At 39.5% G+C, this 24,751-nt stretch overlaps 1 protein-coding gene and 1 long non-coding RNA gene across 4 annotated transcripts in view; one reads left to right on the top strand and one right to left on the bottom strand.

Annotated features, from left to right (window-relative positions):
- The window catches only part of LOC136747836 (uncharacterized), a 148,160-nt gene extending 128,147 nt beyond the window's left edge, over nucleotides 1-20,013 (top strand). Inside the window, exon 3 of the long non-coding RNA XR_010816546.1 lies at nucleotides 19,903-20,013. This is a non-coding gene — a long non-coding RNA (uncharacterized LOC136747836). The remainder of the gene's footprint in view (nucleotides 1-19,902) is intronic.
- ptdss2 (phosphatidylserine synthase 2) overlaps nucleotides 7,637-24,751 on the bottom strand; it is a 43,693-nt gene continuing 26,578 nt past the window's right edge. For 2 of the 3 annotated variants that reach the window (XM_066701073.1, XM_066701075.1), the window contains exons 8-12: nucleotides 23,183-23,301; nucleotides 21,463-21,577; nucleotides 20,888-21,033; nucleotides 19,920-20,105; nucleotides 7,637-12,701 (exon numbers count right to left, since the gene is read on the bottom strand). In XM_066701073.1, the coding sequence (XP_066557170.1) occupies nucleotides 12,545-12,701; nucleotides 19,920-20,105; nucleotides 20,888-21,033; nucleotides 21,463-21,577; nucleotides 23,183-23,301 (723 nt within the window). In that variant the 3' untranslated portion in view covers nucleotides 7,637-12,544. Of the gene's footprint in view, nucleotides 12,702-15,443; nucleotides 15,467-19,919; nucleotides 20,106-20,887; nucleotides 21,034-21,462; nucleotides 21,578-23,182; nucleotides 23,302-24,751 lie in introns of all 3 variants that reach the window. The other variant, XM_066701074.1, reaches the window with a different exon arrangement.

Below are 24,751 nucleotides of genomic sequence, written 5' to 3'. Positions count from 1 at the left end.
TGGGGAGCCAAATAACAAATGTCCCTCTTGAGGTTAACAGTTCAGCTTGGCATTAATTGCTCCCACATTATAGTGCGTTTCTTCCTTAATTAATTGTATGATTGTTAATAATTAAAACCAGGGATCAGAGTAATGTAATCAGATTGTGGCGGGCAACTTTATTCGATTTAAAATAAACACGAGCCAGCTTTATCGAGGGTGTTTTCCATTTCCATCCCACATTGTGAACCAAGTATTGTGGCTTGGTTCACAACTGATCTGTCTGATCATCTCTGAAAGCACCATAAATAACACTGGAAAGTTATGCTTCTAATCCGGTTGTGTTTTATCCGTTTGCAAGATGTTCTGAAGTCCCAACCTACATCTGATTCAGCTGTAAGAGTTTAACAAACAAAAACCACAAAAACCACAATGTTTTAGGTGGAATTAAAAAAAAGTTAAAGCTATATATACACATGAACAATCTGACTCCAACATACTGATCAACATAACATAAAATAAGATCAAGATCTGCAAAGGAGTCCATGAAGGACAGACAATCTCTCCAAAACTCCTCACAGCAACTCTAGCAGTGTTCAAGACTTTGGACTAGGAAATAAGAAGAATCAAGATAAACGGAGGTTATTTGAACAACTTAAATATGGTGAAGGCATCGTCATTGTTGCAAAACAGCCAAAGACCTGCAGCTTCAAATTCAAAAACTATCAGATGCAAGAAAACTGGACTTGAGTAAAACCAAAGTCATGTTCAAAACACTCCCAAGAAATGAAAAGAAGACCACATAAAGGGAAGAAGAAATAATAAACTTTGCAGGTGTGATATGGAAAAGAGAAGTTACAGATGGACACATCTTGGGGAAGCCTTTGCGTACATTACACCTGTAAGGTGTTTTAATCTCCTATACTTTTAGGTTATTCATGGTAATGGTTTTATCACTGTGATGATGTGTGTGTTAGTCATTCTGGTGTTTGCTACATTACTAATTATTGTTATCTTAATTAGGGGAATGAAGAAAGCAGGCAGTAAGAATGAATAATAAATAGGTCAATTATTGTTGCTAATCATCAAAATTAATTAACGTCACAAACGTTTGTATAATAAGTCTCAATCTCTTTGGAGAGCTCATGGTGGCAGGATTAATAGGGAGAGGTCCTCAGGGTTCTCGAGAGGTCTTGTTCATTTGTTTTAGATGTTACACAGTGCTCAGCTTTATCCGTGTAGTTGTGCAACCTGTGCTACACAAACTCAATAATCCCACACTCTCTGTGCAGCGGAGAACAGGACTGCACAGACCAAATGGATTCTTTATGGTTTTGAAAAGGCTAATACTGATTATAATAATAGCATGCCCTCCAAACACGTTGGACCAAAAATAGATATGCTTGGTGAGGTGAGATAAGCATGTGAGCAAAGGTAAGGATCGCCATCTAGTGTCCTAAACCCTCACTGTTGTGGCCCACTGTGAAATTAAGTGCAGGAGTTTCTAAATTGTACACTTTGTTTCCTAATCCAAACTGTTTTGGTTGTAAAGTTGTATTTTTTTGTTTTGCATTAACCCACCTTTGAAATATTTCTTACTAATGCAATACCACATCAATTTGAACTTGGGCAGAAAAAATCATAAAAACCTATATATTTTAAATATTTATTGAATCTAAGTATGCTTTTAATTTCCGAGCTTGTATTCCTAATGTAAACTTAGCGCCCTGTCATACTGTTCATAAACAATAAAATACACGTTACAAACATACTGTGCTCCACCTGGCCAATAGTAATTCTATATCTGAAACTGCAAAGGGACTTTATTTTGTACTTCCCTCCTTCCTTCCTTTCGCAGTGTCCCTTTAGCCTGTGATTAGTACAGGAACCCTGACTCATAGAAGATGAAAATCATAAATGAATGAGTTGTATTTTGGTCCCTTGTTGAATGCTCCTGATTCTATCATGTGGAAAGATCACCACCTAGTGGTAAGAAAGGTGAATAATCATTACACAGTTATAGGGCTCGTATGAATGTCTGACTACAGTATTGTTCTAAATCATGTTATGTACTTTAATATGACTGTAAATAGTAATCTCAGAAACTGCTGCATGTTTCCTCAAGGTGAAGTTAATTTTAAATTAAAACAAATTACATTAAGCATGTTAAATGTTGTGAAAGTGTACTACTTTCTTTTTACCTTTATAAAGCCAGAGCAGGACAAATAAAATAGTTACAGTGATGTGCAGTAAAGCAGGGGTGGGGAACGGCCGTAGAGTGCATTTGAAAAAAAAGACTTTCTGTGACATACACTTAGAAGCGCCGAGCTTCTGTAATAAACATCTCTACTGCGTTTTAACTGCATTAACACGAAAAAAAGTTATAAACACATTTACCTAGAATAGCCAAAATCGGGTTATTTTGACCGGTCATTTAAATACATAATAAATCAAATATAACGCATAATCCTGCCTGCCCTTTACAATACAGTCAGTCTGGCGCTCCAGTGGTGATCTCTACCCGTCTACAGTCTTTCATGCGCTTGAAAAACACACGCATTGTACAGCATTGCAGGTGTTTTCTTACAGCTGTATTCAGATTGAGTGGATACAGTGATGACCCGCAAATAAACATGGATTGAAACAGAGACTGAAGAGAGCTCGTTTTGGACATGCCGTGTATGTGAACATGACTGATTCAGGGCATCAGTGACACTGGCAATGACAGATCAGTCGTGGGTTTGTGCCAGTGCTGTGAAAACACTGCTTTTACTTCACTGATCAATACACGATTGCTACTACAGTACAGAGAGCAATAGCGCAGCACATCCACCAAAATGATGATTCAGGACATTATCCGCAGCAGCATTTATTGCGATGCTATATATTCGTGGAGTAAAAGTGTCACCTGCAGAGGGCTGTCACAATGCAGTGTGAGGGACGAGCTCATGCAGGGAAAGTGCAGAAACATGTCCTGTGTGACTGTACGAGCTGTCAGGTATGCAGGCTACATATATAGTAAATTGCTTCTTGAAATACACTGATTTTTGAAAACAAAGTTTACAGTGTTGAAAATGTTTTAGGGTGCAATTATGTTTTGATAAATGCAATATAAATGCAGTTATTTTTGAACTATAAAATATTGCTTTTGAGCATTATTCCAATATTTACGTTTACACTTGTTTCATTATCTTATTGTATGCCGTTTTTGAGCTTTCTGCTTATTGTAGGTTATATAGTTATTTATGTTTTGACTGCAGTGTGTGCCTTTAATAAAAAGTGTTTTGCTCTGCATTAGAATGTAAGTTTCATCTGTATTCATGTTTTGATGTAGGTGTATTAATTAAGGTTGTTCACATTTGTGAACACTCAAATGGCCCTTGATAGGAAATACAGTGCATCCGGAAAGTATTCACAGCACTTCACTTTTTCCACATTTTGTTATGTTACAGCCTTATTCCAAAATGGATTCAATTCATTATTTTCCTCAAAATGCTACAAACAATACCCCATAATGACAACGTGAAAGAAGTTTGTTTGAAATCTTTGCAAATTTATTAAAAATAAAAAACAAAAAATGCACATAAGTATTCACAGCCTTTGCTCAATACTTTGTTGAAGCAACTTTGGCCCTAATTACAGATTCAAGTGTTTTTGAGTATGATGCTACAAGCTTGGCACACCTATTTTTTGGCAGTTTCTCCCATTCTTCTTTGCAGGACCTCTCAAGCTCCATCAGGTTGGATGGGGAGCGTTGGTGCACAGACATTTTCAGATCTCTCCAGAGATGATCAATCAGGTTCAAGTCTGGGCTCTGGCTGGGCCACTCAAGGACATTCACAGAGTTGTCCTGTAGCCACTCCTTTGTTATCTTGGCTGTGTGCTTAGGGTCGTTGTCCTGTTGGAAGATGAACCTTCGCCCCAGTCTGAGGTCCAGAGCGCTCTGGAGCAGGTTTTCATCAAGGATGGCTCTGTACATTGCTGCATTCATCTTTCCCTCGATCCTGACTAGTCTCCCAGTTCCTGCCGCTGAAAAACATCCCCACAGCATGATGCTGCCACCACGCTTCACTGTATGGATGGTATTGGCCAGGTGATGAGTGGTGCCTGGTTTCCTCCAGACATGACACTTGCCATTCAGGCCAAAGTGTTCAATCTTTGTTTCATCAGACCATAGAATTTTGTTTCTCATGGTCTGAGAGTCTTTCAGGTGCCTTTTGGCAAACTCCAGACGGACTGTCATGTGCCTTTTACTGAGGAGTGGCTTCGGTCTGGCCACTCTACCATACAGGCCTGATTCGTGGAGTGCTGCAGAGATGGTTGTTCTTCTGGAAGGTTCTCCTCTCTCCACAGAGACACGCTGGATCTCTGTCAAGTTGACCATCGGGTTCGTGGTCACCTCCCTGACTAAGGCCCTTCTCCCCCGATCGCTCAGTTTGGCCGGGTGGCCAGCTCTAGGAAGAGTCCTGGTGGTTCCAAACTTCTTCCATTTATGGATGATGGAGGCCACTGTGCTCATTGGGACCTCCAATGCTGCAGAAATGTTTCTGTACCCTTCCCCAGATCTGTGCCTCGATACAATCCTGTCTCAAAGGTCTACAGACAATTCCTTGGATTTCATGGCTTGGTTTGTGCTCTAACATGCACTGTTAACTGTGGGACCTTATATAGACAGGTGTGTGCCTTTCCAAATCATGTCCAATCAACTGAATTTACCACAGGTGGACTCCAATTGTAGAAGTTGTAGAAACATCTCAAGGATGATCAGTGGAAACAGGATGCACCTGAGCTCAATTTTGAGTGTCATGGCAAAGGCTGTGAATACTTATGTACATGTGCTTTTTTTGTTTTTTATTTTTAATAAATGTGCAAAGATTTCAAACAAACTTCTTTCAAGTTGTCATTATGGGATATTGTTTGTAGAATTTTGAGGAAAATAATGAATTTAATCAATTTTGGAATAAGGCTGTAACATAACAAAATGTGGAAAAAGTGAAGCGTTGTGAATACTTTCCGGATGCACTGTAGGTTTCCCACCCCTGCTTTAAAGAATACCTAGCAAAAAAAGGATCCCAGAGATGTTCCACACCTCCACAACTCCTTGTGTAAAGAAGTGTCAGTTGTTTTCAGTTCAAAACACAAATGATTGATTTCCACTTCTCTGACAATTGGTGCTGGAATTATTGAGCTTGGATTGACTTGCAATATCTAAAATCAAGTTTGCTTGTAACTTCCTGCGTTTAAGACTGAAGACAGTTCAGTTCCTTCAATCTGTGTATAATAATCCTTGAGACTGGGCATCACTGCAGTCAATCTTCTTTAACCTCTCCCAAGGGTAGCAGAGTCCTTTATATAATGGGGTGACCACAATATGACACTATTGTCTCCTTTTGAGATCTTACTGCTGGATGGTGTAATTCTCACCTATCTTCTCACACAATTTTTGTTTTTAGCTTTCCCATGTTGTTCAGATGACAAATCAACTAAACTCATAAATCCTTTTACAGGTTTCTTCAAGTTCACGGTCAGCCATTGGATTGATTTGCAGGATAGTCTTGCTTGAGTTATGTAGTTTCTCTCATCAATATTAAAATGCTTTTGTCATGTCTGCAGCATCCAGAATAATATATTATTGCATTTCTTTAGCTGCTGCTAAATTGGGAGCTACCAGATTTTTTTTTTTTCTTTTGTGCACACTGCAAAATGTTACCAGCGATAATATATACACTTCACTGCGCATGAAGAGTAAAGAGTGGTAAATATGACAAATTAAAGGAATTAGTATTAACATAAAGTGTCTCGGTAAGGTGTTGGGCACCACGAGCGCCAGATCAGCTTCAATGTGCCTTGGCACAGATTGTACAAGTCTCTGGAATGCTACTGGATGGATGAACACCATTCTTCCAAAAGATATTCCCTCATTTGGTGTTTTGATGATGGTGGTGGAGAGCGCTGTCTAACACATCGGTCCAAAACCTCCCATAGGTGTTCAAATGGGCTAAGATCTGGTGACTGTGAAGGCCATAGCATATGATTCACATCATTTTCATATCCATCAAACCATTCAGTGAGCCTTCATGCCCTGTGGATGGGGGCATTGTCATCCTGGAAGAGACCACTCCCATTAGGATAGAAATGGATAAAGGTGATCACTCAGAATAACTTTGTAATGATTTGCAATGCCCCCCACAGCATAACAGAGCCTCCGGACCCCCACACTGTAGGGGTCAAGCAGTCAGGCCTGTACCGTTCTCTTGGTGTCGCCAACACATGCTCTCGCCCACATGTCAAGAACACTAGCCAGTTGAGCAGTCTTTGTGACTGAAGCTCCTGCCATTCATTCCCCAACAATGACCCCTCTTTCAAAGTCACTTAGATCGCCATCTTGATCCAAAATTGAGGTCAACTGGGCCTGCTCAGCATTTTTATACATACCACAGAGCATGATAGGATGTTAATTGCTTAATTGTATCATGTAGTACACCTGTTGGAGGCATCAGCATTCATTACATTCCTCCACTCATTTATTCAGGTTTTTCCTTTAATTTGTCACTCGTCTGTATCTTCATGCATTTGCTAACCAGGGACAAGGAAGTGTCTTTGATACGTTGTGTCATCGTCCACAGCCTCTGACATCTGTTCATAATTATTTCTAATTTGTACTTTTATTTGAGACATGATTACTATTCACACATGCTACATTAAACGGGTCATGAGTAATTATTGCTTATTGCACTTCTACAAATAGCTCTTCCGCTTGTCAGTAGTGGATAATAAGGCAGAATTGACAACAGACTTGACCATGTATTTGTGGCCTTTGAGGACTGGGCATCCTTGTTACATTGATCACAGTAGGGCGTAAGCATTCGGCCTCTGTCCACTCTCACCCACTCCTGAACGCACCTCCATCCAACAGGGAGCAGGTCTAAATGTCCCAATCACAGTTCCTCTCTGGGCTATTGAACTGGGGAGCAACAGCACTGGAAATAACATGAAACACAGAAAGCAGGATCTTGAGCAAATGGGATGGGAAATCACACAAAGAGATTGGCATGTTATATTGCCCTGAAATGCAAAAGCTAACAGTGCGATTATCTGCGATTCCCTCTGGACTGCAATCTCGGTGATCCATGAGGAGGTCCTGCTGGATGCTCCAGTGTTGGCGAGGGGCTCTGTGCTCTACCTGCAGTGGTGCTTCACACATCCATGTTTCTACAAGTGTTACTCTGCAGTCAGTTATACTGATCAGTGTGTTCATATGGGGAGGGGGGTTTGGAAGTGAGTTAAGAAAAACAAACAGGCTTTTGTTTTTCACCAATTTAAGCAATTTTGTTTTATTGAAAACATTATAAAATAGTATGTTTACGTTGTTTGTACATGTTTGTTTATCTAACAAGGTAGAAAATGGAATACGAACTTTGTATTCTGAGCCCTGTTACACTTCACGGATTTGATGGTACAGGAAAAAAAGATGTCAACAGGATGTTTTCAGGGCTGGGTAGGATAATACCAGGGTAGGAGACCATTACATTGTACGATCAAAGGACTCAATTGATACCCTTTGCATGCAATGGGAGAAACGGCTGCAACAGGTTTGGGAATATCTTGGCCCACAGTTACAAGCATCGTTTTCAATGAGACTTCAATACACAATACAGATAGTAAAAGATGGCATGGTTCTTTTATTGAAGAACACCAGCTAAAGAGAATTAGTGTTTTATTATCGGACAGAGGCGATCTAAACATCTCAAGAAGAGGGCATAACATGAAACTGACAATTCACCTTTTAAGGTTAGAATCTAAACTTCAATGGTGCGTTTGAAACGTCACCAAATGCAGTCAGGTGCTGCTTTCATTGGAAAGGAAAGTGTCAATTGGCCATCCTATTTTACACTGTAAATGTAGAGCATGGCTGTGATGTATTGATACAAAAATCTCTACACATTTTAGAGCTCTGTGGACACAAATAAAAAGCTTCCAAGTGAAGACTGATGTTTAAAAAAAAAAAAAAAAAAAAAAAATTCCAAGCTGAAAGACTCAATAGACTCAGTGCACATTTATTAGGACGCCACAATGCTATGGGTTTGAGGTGACGTGTGTAAGAAAGTCTGGACAATAACTGGACAACTGACAAACAGGAATATTTGTATTGATTGTCTCATTGTATTGATCACATTAATATGGCATCAGCCCCCACCCAACAACAATGTGACACTTTTTAGTGTCAGATGTGATGGCAGGAAGTGATCACCAATTCCTGTTGTCATTGTTTTTGTCATATATTAAAAAAACAACACGACAGTTCTTGAGAAGTAGCCCCTGCTGGACATGGAAGACTCCGGTGTGGCTGATCGGGACACTGACCAGCAGTTTGGACTGCAGTCTATCTTGGAAGAATAAACTGCTAGGACCTCACTTTTGGCTTGTATTCTATGGGTACATGTATGGTCTTAAATGATAAGGAATGCTGGCAACTAGACATTAGGGACACTATCAGAGCTCTCTATATTGTGGTTTTGTTAAATTCTGTTAAAATTTTGTTAAGATAAAAACATTTAAACTAAAGCAACTATGTCTTTGAGCACTTGGTATTAGTCAGAATAATTTTACAAACATCTAGACTGACGGTCCATGTTAAGTGTTTTAAAATACGAGTACAATTGGCCATGTACTGCCGCTTCAAAAAAAAAAATTGCAAACTTCAAACAGAAGAGAGAATGTTACATCGGACATCTTCAGCAGAAGTTAAGCAAAAACCCATGCGATTCTTTACAGACTTTCAAACAAAATGACCCCCTCTTCTCAAATTTAGACCGACTCAAGTTACATTCAAGATTAAAAATGGCATAAAGCATTTTCTATGTTACATTTTGTAGGCATACTGGCATTTCAGACACTATTATACAGTGTAACCTGATGCATCATATTGCAGACAGGCAGACATCAAAGCTGTTCACACTGTTACTTTGAACAAAACTACACCCATCACAGCAGCTAGAACAGGAACCAAAATAATCTATGCAACAGCCTATTTTATCTTCCTTTACCCCTACCTGTAACTTCTTCAGTGCAATAAGTATTTTTTTATACATATATTTTGAAGTATTTTTAGCACTAAGACACAGCTTTATACAACTCAATCTACTGTTTCAGGTTCAGATAATAAAAATTAATGTTAAAAAAAAATTCAAGTAATTGTAACAAATTAAAATGACAAAAGAAAAGTACTAATAGAAAATAAAATCTGACTCGATCAGTGAAAATTATATGGCTTGACACATTTGTTCTGCAAAGTGTTCTTCAAAAACAGCCCCCGAGGGCCACAGCCCAGCCGGGTTTGTGGTTCACATTCAACCATCACTTGCATTAGATTTGGGTAGGAGGTCAGATTGCCTCCAATTAAACTCAGACTAATTAAGATCAAGTGGAATGAAAACCAGAAATCTCTCACCACTGGAGGACTGGAGTGGAAGAATATGGTTTTAAAGTCTTCAGGGCAGGGCTAATTATAATTCTCTCTTGTGTTCCCATATGGATTTCTTTTTAATTTGGTTAAAAACACTTTACTGATTCATTAGGACTGCATTAAGCTTAATATTACATTGTTAATTTACCTTTGAAATTAAGTGACGCCTGCTTTGCCTTGGTTGGTTTCACATGTACCTTGTTTTAAAAAAGACAGCAAAGGCAGATGTGTTTTTTGTTTTTATCATGAAATTATATTATCCCCAATTAGTTGACTTACAAAAGCTTACTTGTAAAGATGTATTTTTATAATACACAAAGCTAAAGATGAACAACTCTTTCTTTAGATTAAGAAACAGGCACAAGTTTAAGCTTTATCAAGGACACCAACATTTTCCATTGTGCAGCCCATTCCCGTGTGTGACAATGAGCAAAGAAAACCAAAGTAAAAAGGAACAAAAAACGTTTTTTTATATTGTTTTATTGCTGTATTCCGTTGTCCATTAGGAATTTTCAAAATATCATATCTGAGCCATCCTGCCAAATTCTGCACGAGTGATTTCAATAACTCATGAAAAACCCATAATAAATGAAAAAGCTACTGTAAATTCACATTTGAAAGCAGAATGTAAACAATAACAAGCTGGGCCCAGAAGTCGGACAGCAATTCTGTTTCCTATAGTAACTCATTAGTAAATGACTGACCCTTATAAAATCAGACTTCCCAGTTATGTTCAGATCCAGACGATTTGGGATGGCACCCCATAACTTTATAGACTGCCCCCTGGCAAATTTTTGGCTAAAACTCCTTAACTAAGAGTTGGCAGGAAGCACTGACCAGGGATTTTTAAAGATGCATGGGCACTAACCAGAGAGGACATAAGGTATGTGATGTTGGCTGGGTAATTATCTTTCCTCCCAAATGTCTGTTTATTCATAATGCATAACTGACCGGGCAGGGAAAAGCACAGTCCTTTCTTTGGGCGCTGGATCAGTTAAGCCAAACAGTTACATTTATATATAGAAAAAAAGCTATTCAAAGGACGAACAGACTGTAAAGAAACTGATCTTGAAGCTCAGCAAGTTAATTTTGCTTTTTGAAGGTTTTAGGACATCTGCTGTGGGAGAGTATTGCAGTACTTACTGTGCTCCTCAGTGAGATATTGTGCAGATCTGTATTGGCATGCTCTCCCAAGTCATCGTTTTCCTCAAGTGGAGGACAGATGTCTTCACTTTAAAGCTCTCCCATAAGGAACAAAAACAATATGCCACATCTGAAACAAACACATGCTTCAGGCCTGTTTTCACATGCCTTTGTATTGCTAAGGGAAAACTATGTAATCAATCAGATGTTGCAGTTATGAACTACATGTTGAATCACAAACCAGAGGGGACCAAGAGATCCCCCCCATACCAGTTATTTCAGGTTGATCCCTAAAGAGTCATTGAAATCAATGTTGTGCACAGATAGGGCCCCTCAGTGGCCTATGTCTTTGTCCATCAGTCACCAGGCTTTTACTAAAGCCCATTCTCCATTGTCTTGTACGATCTGTGAATCCACAACGGAGTGACAGTTGTAAGTATGCTTCCTTATACCTAAAACAACGCCTCTCTCTTCTCTTTCATCCTCAATCTATTTCCATGTAATTCCATACTTTGCCCTAAAAAAACCAAAGCTATTTCCCACACTGAACAAACCACCCATCTAATGCTATTATACTAATGCAGGGATAAGATGGCCCATGTGCAAAACAAGAACCTATATCTTAAAACTGCCATTCAGAAAACCTTGACCAAGATAACCACTAAAGTGTATTATGCAATTAAGACTAACTCTAAAATTACCCCTTTTCCCCTCAGGGGGAGCAGTACAGAAACTGATGCTTGGTGGACTATAAGATAACGGCTAGACGAGATGTCACAGACACAGGATATTGACATAGGATAATTCACCAGAGCTCATACAGATGCGTCCATTTTCTTACAGCAGAGAAACTAAATGGCATGTAAATATACAGGGTGAGCTCAAAGTCCCTCACAAGCCACCACCTAAATGAAAAACAAAGGTGGGTTGGTACTGATGCGAAATAGATCATTTAGAGTAAAACTAATCGATACAAACAAGGGCCTTTTAACTCAGGGCAGGTGCATCATCACTCAGTGATCCGGTTTTGATTTGTTCATTTGAGTAACTACATATAAGTATCAGCAGTCATGTCCTTGAAAAGACAAGCGACAGACAGTAGAGAAAACACAAGAAGAATTGACGTATAATTATAACCCTGTATGTGCGAGTTTATGGAGGCCAGCTCTGGTCAGTGAGAGCCACAATCTGGTCAGTTTATTAGCAGCTACAGACCTGGAAGAATGTAATTCTGAACAGTGAAGTAAGGAAAGGAAATTATGGATCTCTAAGGATCTTGAGGTTATGAGTCGGCTATCTGTCTTAAGCAAAGAATTGAGAATATGGGATCAATCCCAATTTTCTTACACTGTACAAAACTATGGATAGATTAATAATAGTGTAACATATGCATAGCAGTAAATGGCTTCCAGATGCAGGCCACACACCTATCAAACATGTAAAATGTAAATTAAGTCATGTGGACAAATTGCATCCATTTCTAGTGTTAATAAGGCAAAACAAAAAATCTACAATTAAAAACAAAACAAAAAACAGCGCTGTTGCAGTGTCACAACTTTCTGAAACAATATCCAGTAAATTTCCCATAATCCCTGAGAGGAGAGGTGCATATACAGGGCAGACCGAGGTGGGCAGGCAGGAGTGTGTTACTGTAACGTGAGAGCCCTGTTCTTTGACTGAATGAGAGGGCAAGAGATTAATGTGTGTTCAAGGTAACCGCATGGAGGCAAGTTATGGGTCTCTGTTGTGAAAAACAATCCACTGGGTCGTGAATCAGAGCTGCTGTAGGGCACACTATAAACGAATCGCTTTGGGCCCGGGCTTCATTATTCATTGATCTGCTCAGCTCCGTCCTCTAGTGTCGTTTAGCTTCTGTGATGACACCCCTCCCACCCCAGTTCCCGCACCACCCCCAAAGACCCCTCCCCCTAGAGAGACGATGCTCTGTGGAAGCGCTCAGGGCCTCCTGTGACGCGTCACCTCGCCGCTGCCGTTCAGCTTGCCTCGCCCTGTGCTGCCCGTGCTGCCATTGCTCAAGAGTCCAGCCATGTCCTTCTCTCCCGTGCTCTCCTGCTGCCGCCGCCTCGTCTCTTTATATCGCAGTGTGATGTCGCTGAAACACAGAAGACAGTCATGAGCCCAGAGTGTCACTTGCTGGCTAGACAATAGAGAACGGTCATTATAGCCCTGCAAATCAAGTTCACAAATGAAAAAGTCAAATTGATTTGTAGCCTCAAACAAAACTAAATACAAATAGATCTGATGTTGCGTCTAATTCTTTGTATATAGAGGCTATGGCCTTTGTTAAAATTACATATTTTGGAGCTAATTTTTCCACAACTGTTTGACTGCACTGTCCAGATCTCTGTGACTTCATTTTACAAGACAATTTACAAGCCAAGACTGATAGCAATCTGAAAGTGTAGTGAAAGCCAGCAGACAGAAGATGTTATTGTAAAGATGCCACAGAGCAAAGAGGCAACATGGAGGCTATGAGTGTGCATATACCCAACTTCTCTGTAGTTAAAGTATCCAGGAAATGACAACATGTTGAGCAAATGTCGGCAAAAAAGATTGGTATACTGAATAATGCATAATAGACAGTGGATGAAACAGATGTTGGTTCACTGCATATTGTGATTGAAATTGCATTATGCAAAATCAGAGAATGCTGCACCCCTGCCATTGTGTTACAAGTAAATGGTAACCTCTGACCTTAGTGGCTGCTGGAATAATATTGGTATGTTGAGAACCATCAAGCACAGTGCATGCTCTGGATATTGTGTTTGGATAAAGTTGTGTCCCTGTGATCTATGGACCAATGTAACAAACACAAATACAACAACAATGCCCATAACAGAAATGCAGGCTTCTCGGTAATGCAGTACATATGGAAATGATCTGTCATGCTGGAACGTGCTGTAGAACACAACATGGAACATGATTAAGGTATGATGAAGGAATGTTTTTTACAACACGTACACGAAGTCCATCAAGCCTCTAAAACATGAGACTGTGATTGCATTTGCTGATGGCGCTTTACACCATGTGAGGGGAAGTGAATTCAAAGTGTCCTTTAGTCCGAGTCTTTCCCAGGCCCAGTAATGTTCATTCTCTCAGTTCTTGGCACGACCATTAGATGGTCAACTAAGAGTGTCAAATTCTGGGAGGTCAAAACAAATGTGTAAACTACAATATAACTGTCACACAAAGTTGATGGTTGAAGTTGAGAAACAAAAGTTGTGACCACCCGCCCGTCCACCCAGAGAGACCAGTCCTGCACAGTGCTGTGCTGTCCCTGGCACCCGCCCTGCCTGTGAGTGGAAATGTTACGACATGGATTCATTCTTGCTCTAAAAGCACATTTCTGATTTTTGCTTAATTTGTGAAACTGGACAGTGTGGCAGAGACCTCCTTTCGTTGCCCTATAAATATACAATCACACTTTATAAAGTAGTATTTCTTTTGGAGTCAGATTTTTCTCAAAAATGCTTCCAGGTGTTCTCACAGATTGTCGAGAGAAATATTGTGATCAATGTGCATTCGATCAAAACATTGCAGCCTCACAAAAGTGCCAACACGAACTGTAAACACACATTTTTATATCCGCTTTCAAACTCTAAATGAAGCACTTGAGCTGTGCTGTTCATTGATGCAGCGTTCTGTCTCACCTAAGTGTGCATCTATGCAGTTATAGAGACGATAAAAGTTCCTTATTGTTGAAGGAACCATATCAGCGAAGCTGGCTATACAAGGCCTTATGAAATCATGAAAAAGTTGGAAATATATAAATATGTATTTATTTTTAAAGGAGGCACTGCTTTCATTGTCTTTAAAAATTGTTCCATGTTGAAACCTGTATAGGTCTTTTAATGAAATGCCTTGATCGGGGATGAAACATCAGAAGAGGTGGAACAACGCAGGTCAGATTTTTCAGCATGTCAAAATAAAATACAATTCCGCCCCAAGGTCTGCCAATACTGCCCCATGCTCCCTGGCATACAAATGCATAGCCAAGTGCAGTGAGTGACCTGGGGCGACTCTCAGCTGGGTTCTGTAAACAGACCAGAAAGAGACTGAACTGCAATAGGATGGAGCTGGGTGGGATATATACAATTTGTATTTTGATCTATTAAAAAATGCATGCCCTTTTCTACTCTGATCCATAAGGAAACTACACTTTTGTGAGAGAGGAGGCTGGAATCCCTGCACAGAATGGCCTCTTGGATGATGAAAAAGTGTTGAAATCCCAGGCACTTTGATTTTCTTTGGAAGGAGCATGCAAGACTACTCCTCAATAGTTTATAGCCATTAACTGAAGTATCCCCCCAAAAAATGCAATGATTTTGAAGCAGAAGGGCAGGTTAGTTGTTTATACAATATCATGCATCAGTTTGGTTATTTCAGTAAGATTTTATTTTGAAGTTTTTTTTGGAACACAGTTTTAGTTTCCAGTGCACCATAGTAAAACAAAACTGTGTGTGTATTTATATATATACATATCTAAAAATGTAATGAATAAATAAAAGTGACTGATGTACACAAATCACCCAAAATTCTTCATTATTCAGGATAGTTCACGGCATAGTGCCCGTTTAAATGCTCCCAGAACAGGGTTTAAATCAAGGGTTATTATGCTTTTTCGGTAATCAAGACAGATCAAGAACAGTACACATGAATTGTGCTCACTGGAAAAAGATCTGATACATACAGACAGCTTGTGGAAAAAGACAAAGTGGACAGAGCACAGGGAGCTCTGAGAGTCTGTCCTTCAGGCAAGCTTAGCAATCAGTGCAGTTATGATATGGAAATGTGAGACCACACGTGAAACAAAGTATAAACTTGATAAACCTACCTCACTGCACATGTATATTGCCGCTGAAGACAAGGGGGGTAGGGGGAAAAAACATATGACAAGCTTTTAACATGCATGGCTGTACAGGGACACAGTATCTACACAGACCTCACAGGCAGAAGGAATTTCATAGCACCAGATACAGCATGAAACATCTGATTTATACAGTGACTGTGCTGCCGCTGTAGGCTGATAATTCCTTCATACTCAAACACCGCAGGACAGACGCAATGATCACAGAAAAGTAAATAAAAATATCACAAGAGAAGCAAATTACACAACTTGTTCACATTTAATCAAAGCTAGAACAACTGAGACACAACTGGGATGGCAATGACACACTTGAAAAGAACGTGTTTCCAAACTGCACTGTGCGCCGTCATTTGCAGCGTCTGTAGTTTTCAAAGGAGGTGGCACTGCCAACCTCAGGGCCTGTATTCTCTAGCAAGTTCCAAAGATTCAACCTGGAAATATGGAAAATGGCTTTTATCCGATTAAATAAAATCAGCACCCCCAAAATATCCAAGAAGTTCCATTTAACTGGAAAACGCACTATATTTAACATGTGCAAAATAACAGTTGCAAAGTGATGTATGTTTCCATTGCATCTCTCTTTACATAGCTGATCTGCGTAGTTACACAAAGAAACATCTTTGTTATTAAATCATCATTCTTCCATTGAACAAAGATTGTGAAACGGTTCAATATGTTACACAAGAAAATGGGGGGAATGAAGGATAGTCAATGTAAATGGCTGTATTAGTGGACAGAACCTACAAATCCGTCAGTCTACTGATCTTGATTATTGCAGTGAAAATATTTCTGGTTGTCAAAATAGTAGCCTATAATATGTAGTGCACAACATTTTCCTTGGGAATGCAGTCACTGAATCCATTTTAAGATTGAGTTTGTGAAATTCATAACCGGCATTATCAAATCTTAGTATTTGTTTTCCTCAAAGATTAATATTCCCCCAAGCCAAGAGATGGAATTATTGTATGAAATATTTTAGTATTCAATTTTAGTTGTAATGACATTTTACTCGATAACGCTGTGCTCTGCAGTAGTAATCATCGCTGCCATTAGTCATTGAAAAAAGCCAAAATGTTTGGATGGGCGATGTGAGAGAATCATATATCGACTGATTTGTTATATTGGTTTAAACTCCTTCAGCTGTTATTTTAAAATAAAATATAAACAATTACTTGTACAGCCTATGTTCACTTAACACACAAGGTGTTTTTTCATACAACAGGCAGAATTAGTCCAAGCATGGTGTTATGGAGTAATATTGTAATGATTGATGCCTTGTACTTAACTATTTTTGCACTTATGTTGTAAGTCACCCTGGATAAGGGCGTCTGCCAAGAAATAAAAATAATAATAATAATAATAATAAATAATAATAATAATAATGTTGTATGATTAGTCTGCACCACAAAATGTCAAGAAACAAATTCTAAAACCACCCACTAGATGGCGACCTATATCACATCACTGTATTCATTCATCCTCCTACAAAGGGTATGTGAACAACACACAGTAAAATAACCTTAAAATCACATCCTAATCAGACAATACACCAGTATAATACATTACATAAATTGATATACACTCACCTAAAGGATTATTAGGAACACCATACTAATACTGTGTTTGACCCCCTTTCGCCTTAATTCTACGTGGCATTGATTCAACAAGGTGCTGAAAGCATTCTTTAGAAATGTTGGCCCATATTGATAGGATAGCATCTTGCAGTTGATGGAGATTTGTGGGATGCACATCCAGGGCACGAAGCTCCTGTTCCACCACATCCCAAAGATGCTCTACTGGGTTGAGATCTGGTGACTGTGGGGGCCAGTTTAGTACAGTGAACTCATTGTCATGTTCAAGAAACCAATTTGAAATGATTCCACCTTTGTGACATGGTGCATTATCCTGCTGGAAGTAGCCATCAGAGGATGCGTACATGGTGGTCATAAAGGGATGGACATGGTCAGAAACAATGCTCAGGTAGGCCGTGGCATTTAAACGATGCCCAATTGGCACTAAGGGGCCTAAAGTGTGCCAAGAAAACATCCCCCACACCATTACACCACCACCAGCAGCCTGCACAGTGGTAATAAGGCATGATGGATCCATGTTCTCATTCTGTTTACGCCAAATTCTGACTCTACCATCTGAATGTCTCAACAGAAATCGAGACTCATCAGACCAGGCAACATTTTTCCAGTCTTCAACTGTCCAATTTTGGTGACCTTGTGCAAATTGTAGCCTCTTTTTCCTATTTGTAGTGGAGATGAGTGGTACCCGGTGGGGTCATCTGCTGTTGTGGCCCATCCGCCTCAAGGTTGTACGTGTTGTGGCTTCACAAATGCTTTGCTGCATACCTCGGTTGTAACGAGTGGTTATTTCAGTCAAAGTTGCTCTTCTATCAGCTTGAATCAGTCGGCCCATTCTCCTCTGACCTCTAGCATCAACAAGGCATTTTCGCCCACAGGACTGCCGCATACTGGATGTTTTTCCCTTTTCACACCATTCTTTGTAAACCCTAGAAATGGTTGTGCGTGAAAATCCCAGTAACTGAGCAGATTGTGAAATACTCAGACCGGCCCGTCTGGCACCAACAACCATGCCACGCTCAAAATCGCTTAAATCACCTTTCTTTCCCATTCAGACATTCAGTTTGGAGTTCAGGAGATTGTCTTGACCAGGACCACACCCCTAAATGCATTGAAGCAACTGCCATGTGATTGGTTGGTTAGATAATTGCATTAATGAGAAATTGAACAGGTGTTCCTAATAATCCTTTAGGTGAGTGTACATGTATTAACTTGCATCATACATGGACAAAAATATGAATATCTGTTGAGAGTCAGATTCAAATGTCATATTTGACTCATACAGAACCAAACGTTATCAGCTCTAGAATGGGACTGCAAGGGTTTGGTAATGTGCATCCGAGTCACACAAAACACTTGAACATTGAAATGCATGTCTGATCTAAAGGCGTTACGCAAACAAGGATTACTCTACTCAAATAATGACACTTCTATGATCTTGATATTATTAGACCTTATAGTAGAAACCAGACAGAGCTCCATTTTACGTATGGAAGTCACAATGATCTTCAGGCTGAATAAATGTACCAGTAGCCCTGATCTACAGACATATTTGATTAAAATGTACTTGAAAAAGAACATTCAATTATAAAAATGTAGAGTGTATGATTTCAGCCACACACACAAAAAATATACATTATATAACGCTTCTGTGTGGGCAACCAATTATAAGACGAATCTAATGTTACCAGTAAATTAACCTTGTATTGTGTATATGAACATCATTTTTGAGTGGGACGAGTACTAATAAGTGGCGAGGTATTTATTGTAATGTGTATTCAGTTCTGCCAATGTCCCCGAGACTCACCTGAGAACAAAAGAATGACTTACCACAAAAATGATCAGGTATTAAAACAATTGGCATAATCCACCTATCACCTGCATTAACATTAATTTGTGCCAATCTACCCGAGTGCATTTTGAAGCAAAGAAATTCCACAATCAACTAATAAAGTATATGTAGAGCAAAGATCTGTTACTGAGAAGCACAAATGAAGATGTGCTATCTGTAATGATTTCAAGATCTGGCAAAAATAACCACTGACAATTGCAGCAAAATATAAATCTGTAAATTGAGGAATGCAAGTTGTTCAACAAGTCTATATATACACATACCACATGTTTAGAGAGTGGTGATGCTATGCTATCCTACGCAACTCTTATAGCTTGTAATTAACTTAAGCACCTGTTAGAAAATGGACAGTTTGACAAACAATGAGCAGGCATGACTCATCTGTGCTGGTTGTGTAATGCATACAAGGCCAGTCATCAGCAGCCGGCACTGTGTCAAGCATTCGGGGCAAAACCGGCCGCACCACGTTACCTTACTGGATCAACATGTCACTGGATCAACGATGAGCATTTGTACCTAAGCATTAAATAAATCAGTAGTTTCTGTTAAATCCTCCCATCAATGACAGTCTCATATATTCCTCCCAGCCATTGGTCACAACATGATTGAATGGTCCAGTTTCTCAGAGTTCTCGCCAAAAATCAGCTGACCCCTCTAGCGACACACATTCCAACACAGCAGTAAGCAACAGTTGTGGATCTTTTTTTCTGTATTATGTCATTTACTACTGCAAAAGGTGCAAACCCCCCTGTATTAATCTCCGGACCTGACGGAAGCACAACTCCTCCCAAATGAGGTCAGAGCAAAGGGTGTGAATTCAAAAATCCTGAAACCTTCCAAGCAGACTAAGTATCACCCTTCATGTGCAAATTCTTTTGAAACTTTGTCATAGCAATGAGAAGCAAAAAAGGTGTATGCGCACGAGTTGGGTGGGGCTTAAAAGGAAAATGCATCACAGCTTAAGTGTGACTCACATATCTTGCAGATTTCGGCTGCACCTACCGGATAAAGAAGCGCCATAGTGTCCAGGTCAAAAGCAGGATGATTCCCAAGATCCAGCACTGGATGACGAAGAAAGGAATGGGCAAGGTGATGGTGTTGGGGTCATACTTCACCACAATGAGGAACTCGGTAACCGTGATCGCGGCCACCAACCAGGCCTGCTGGCCCAGCTTTTTGTAGAATTTCCTGAAGCAGGAAAAACAAGGTGTGTGGCACTTAGAAAGGCACAAAACCTTCCTTCTTCTAGATCAGAACTAGATCTAAAAAACTGCACACTCAACAGTGCAAGGCATGAAAACAGTTGAGGATTCAGCATACTCTTGCAAGAATAAGCACAACAGACTACTTTTATATATGTGAAGTTTGAAAACAGAACGAATGCCTGATCAATATTCTTCAGACATTTCAGAACTTCCCTTAATACAACTGGAATTCAATTGAATTGACCAATTAAGTAATTGTAACAATCTCTTATTTTGCATTACACAGTTTGAATGACACTTATCTGGTCAAATAACAATGAATGTACAATAAAAGTCAATGAAATAAAGTCCTTAACTAGATCAAAGTTCAGAGCTCATTGTTTTTTTTGGTATCAGCTATACATGAATGCAAGACTTACTCCAAGTCCATTAAAACATAGCACAGGGCCAAAACCCAGGGTAAAACTATAAGTGAGAGGTTTGAAGACATGCTCCCACAACTGATCACTGATCCAGAACCCTAACCAGGACTCCATCTACTAACTTTGCCTTCAAGAACCAAGTGTGGCACATGTCTTCAACATGTAACAGTCAAAAATATATCATCCCCCATTCCCCATGCCTCTGTATGTGACATCACTAATGCTGGGTTCTTAATGAGTTAAATATTGCACCACTATTTTGTGGTGATCAAATCAACTGAGGCTGAAGAACACAAAGCGGCTTGTGGGCTTGACAACCACAGACATCGTGCTAGACACTCACGGGTCGTCCATGAAGTCATAGATCTCCCTCATGGCCACTCCTCCCACGTTGACAAAGAAGACCAAGCGCAGCAGCACCAGGTAGTGCTCTGGGGGCATCCAGAGGACAAACTTTAGGTAGAATGTGTTGAGTTCTGCCAACAGAAACTGGACAGGATAGAAAGGGAGGAAGCCAGAGAGAGAGAGAAACAAAGTTATACATTAAATGATGCATTTCTAATAAAGGATAATATGTGCCAGACAGTTTATCAATCAGTTGCCATTTATCACATTTTGTCTACTAATGACTAGCTAATGACCCATCATATTTGTGAAAAGGCTTCCACTCAATTCTGTACATGATTGTATGCTCAGAAGCACAGGCAGTCATTTTTATATTCACACCGTGAATATAACCCAGTTTTAATGAAAAGCACAATAGTTTCTCTGTTGAAATTCCTGTCAAAGAAAGGCATTCACTTCTGTTATAATTCCCCAAGAGCTGGAAAGTGAAGCTGGTCATTGGCTTTGAAATCGCTGATTGAATCATTCCTCTTGCAACAGCAGTAATGGCTTCACCACTGAAAGGGGACTTACCACAAAAATGATGCCGCAGACTGCCAGCCATCTTCGCAGGTTTGAGGCCGGCTTCCATTCAAACTTCACCCAGCTATAGGGTGTGAACTGGAAAGCAATCCTTTTGATCTTCCCCCTGATAAACAAAATACCACCCTGTTACAGACACAGCACTGGGAAATGGGTCTGCACAGTGGCACAAAAACAGACAGGATCTGCCCGTTTAATCAATTCCACCGCGTCACAAGAACAGATCAGTTTCGTGTCTTTAGAATACACACAATTCTGTGTACAAATTAGCTGCCACAATGCATTTTAAACCCATTAAATGGAAAAGGTTCTAGCCAACATACATGGATTACAACAATGGATAATGATTGGACCAACTATTCCTCCTCCTCCCTCTTCTCCTTTTTTTTTTCCATGAATGGACCATACCACCCTCTCCCTCCCCCCCCCCCCATCTTTTTTATTCCTTACTCTACAGTAAGAATTTTGAACATGGACAATTTACTGAACACTGATGTAAACATTCATGCAAGGGCTGAGACCTGTATTCAAGTGTTCGGTTTTGAATGCTCGAACCCTCTGAGTATTATGACTCATCCCTTACATTCAATGTGCTTTTTGTTCGAAACTAACTACACACTTTCACTAAATCAGGCCTGTTAATGTTGTGCTCAGCATTCAGTCAGTCCTTCACTCACTGTAACTGGAGCTGACATGTCAGGCAATGCACCAGCTTCTTCACGGCCCTTTCTAAATAGATCCTTTATTAAACTTTATAAAGTGTTCCTTTGTGTGATAATCTGACATTCAGTTGCATTTTAAACAGTTTTGCCATGTTCCTTTGTTTCTCCCTACACAAAAAGGTTGATTAATCTACATGTTATTCCCCCTCTGCATTTCAGTAAGAAAAAGAAAAAAACAATCTGCACAGAGCTTATGCAATCAGCTGTAGACTGTTTAGCTTTCTAATTGACTGTCATTGCTGCTGAATTACAGAAGACATGGAGCTAGTTGCACCTCAGGGGAAAAAAGGGGCGTTTCAAACAGCTTTCACATTTTAACAGACAAGCTTTTAAGTAAGCTGAATACAGTGGAAGTCCATTATTCAAAGTAAATATGAACATATTTAGAGAAGAGCTGCAATGACATGAAGCTTTTATTTCAACACTGCAGGAAGCAATTAACTGACCATTCGTAATGATTCTGGCTTGAACCTAGTTCAACTACCTTCATTATACAAGTATGTGAAAAAAACAGTATATTTATTATTTTAATAATATTATATGTCATGGTCTGCAATCCCCTTCACACGCGTAATATTTTAAACCACTGGTAGGTGAACAGACATTTATATACAAAACTGCTTTATTCTAGTTGCTGGGAAAAAATAAAATAAAACTCAGCAAGAGATGCATGTACATCAGTTTAATTTCACCTGCCACATTTCTGAGACATGATGGTTTTTATTACCTCAGAGATCACAGTTATAGCACAGTATACTACAGCAGGGGTCTAACATGTCACATCTTAATGTCTTTAAAATGCAGCTATCCAATTATTCCCTTGTCATTTAAATATTTTAAAGATGTAGAATACGCTCACAGTTCAAGGCACACTAGCCAACAAACATCTGGAGGCTTGGTGGGAGATGTTCAATTTGTACAGTTCATAAAATAGTGTGATGGATGAAATAAATGCATAAACAGTGGATAAAGGGGCTAAGGAAACTCACTTGTAGGTGGGGATATTCCACAGACCCTGCCACTGGTATGTCTTCATCGACAGCCACTCCAGCGTCTTCATGCCACAGTAAATCCCAAAGCCATTGCACACGATGACATCCATAATCCACTGCAGAAATGCACAATATTGTTGGTTAAAAACTAGAAGACTGCTTTCTTTACATGCAAATACATACATATGTATTTATTTTTAAAGTCACATTATAAAAAGTAAAGACACAGGCTGTCAGAAAGAGCAAATTTTTGATAAAGACAATGACCTGCAGAAAAACAAGTTTATAGTTGCATTGAGGACACAGAAAAGCCTGGATAGTTTGCTAAATTGAACATGGGAAACAGATTCAAAAAGTAAAATCTTTAACGTAAAAGTATCAAGGATACAGTAATACATGGGAAATTATATTGTACCGAATACTTTTATGTTAACCAGAATGAACAACAAACAAGAAGGGAATGACTAATACATAAAAGGTCCTCAAAGGGATCAACTCAGGTACAGCTGCAAAGATTAGTCAACTTATTCAACTAGTAAAATACGTCCACTTCTATTTCAGCCATCGAATAGTCATTTAGCTATGTTGCTTCTATCTTAGCCGTTCTTATTAATATCCTTGATCTTAGCCCTTTTGCCTAATATCCTTGGCCTGTATTCCTAGCTCTGTGTGAGAACAATGGTTTCATTCCCAACAGCAGTAGGTGGCAGTAATGCATCACTTGGTTTGTCATCCACCTGTGCGCCTCACTGGGAAAATGTCTGAACCTGCACGTTGCAGCCAGTCTACCGCATTAAACAAAACTCGGGCAAAAGCATCGAAACTGTGGGAGTATTTATAAGAGAGAAAGAATGATAATTGTACGGTGCTTTGTGGACTGTGTACATCAGAATTAGCTTTCCAAAAGAGCACATCTGACAAGCTTGAGCTCTTGAAACAAAACGCATGGTACGTTTTTGCAACGTTGTGAGTAATAGGGTAACTGTGGTTTTAATTATGAAAATGCGCTGACAAAAGTGTTGTATTTGTTGTGCTGGCCTCCGATGTAAGGTTTTCTCATGCTAATCTATGCAAAAGTCTATATCTAAAATTCGACATCGAATTTGACATACCTATACATGCACGTAATACAACATCTGTCTTCAATCGTGGCGCACGTAGATGCAATTTCCCAAAGGTACCAGAATAACTTAAGTGACTTTTAAATACAAGCACAATAGAATTTCTTCGTTAAAATCAATTGGTTTCTCACTAATGCTTGTGCCGCCGACAGTCGCAACATAAAACAAATGAATTGATTTGAAACTCAGATTTACGTGTAAAGTAATTTCTAAGTTATGCTGTAGACATGTGGGATATTGCGCATACATGCACCGCGATGGAAGACACATGGATTATGTGCATGTTTCAGGCATGTCAATTTCTACATAGAATTTTGGATATAGACTTTTGAAACATATGTAGGCTCTGGGCGCTATGGAGGACAACAGGACTGAGCATTTAACCACTTCAATACCATGACCTCCTTCCACTGTTTTCTCAAAACAAATTTTTTCACACAGCACT

Source organism: Amia ocellicauda, chromosome 4, assembly GCF_036373705.1.
Source record: "Amia ocellicauda isolate fAmiCal2 chromosome 4, fAmiCal2.hap1, whole genome shotgun sequence".
In the NCBI taxonomy this organism is placed as follows: domain Eukaryota; kingdom Metazoa; phylum Chordata; class Actinopteri; order Amiiformes; family Amiidae; genus Amia; species Amia ocellicauda.
The sequence above is the reverse complement of the archived record's forward strand: the minus strand, read 5'-3'. Positions and strand labels throughout refer to the sequence as shown.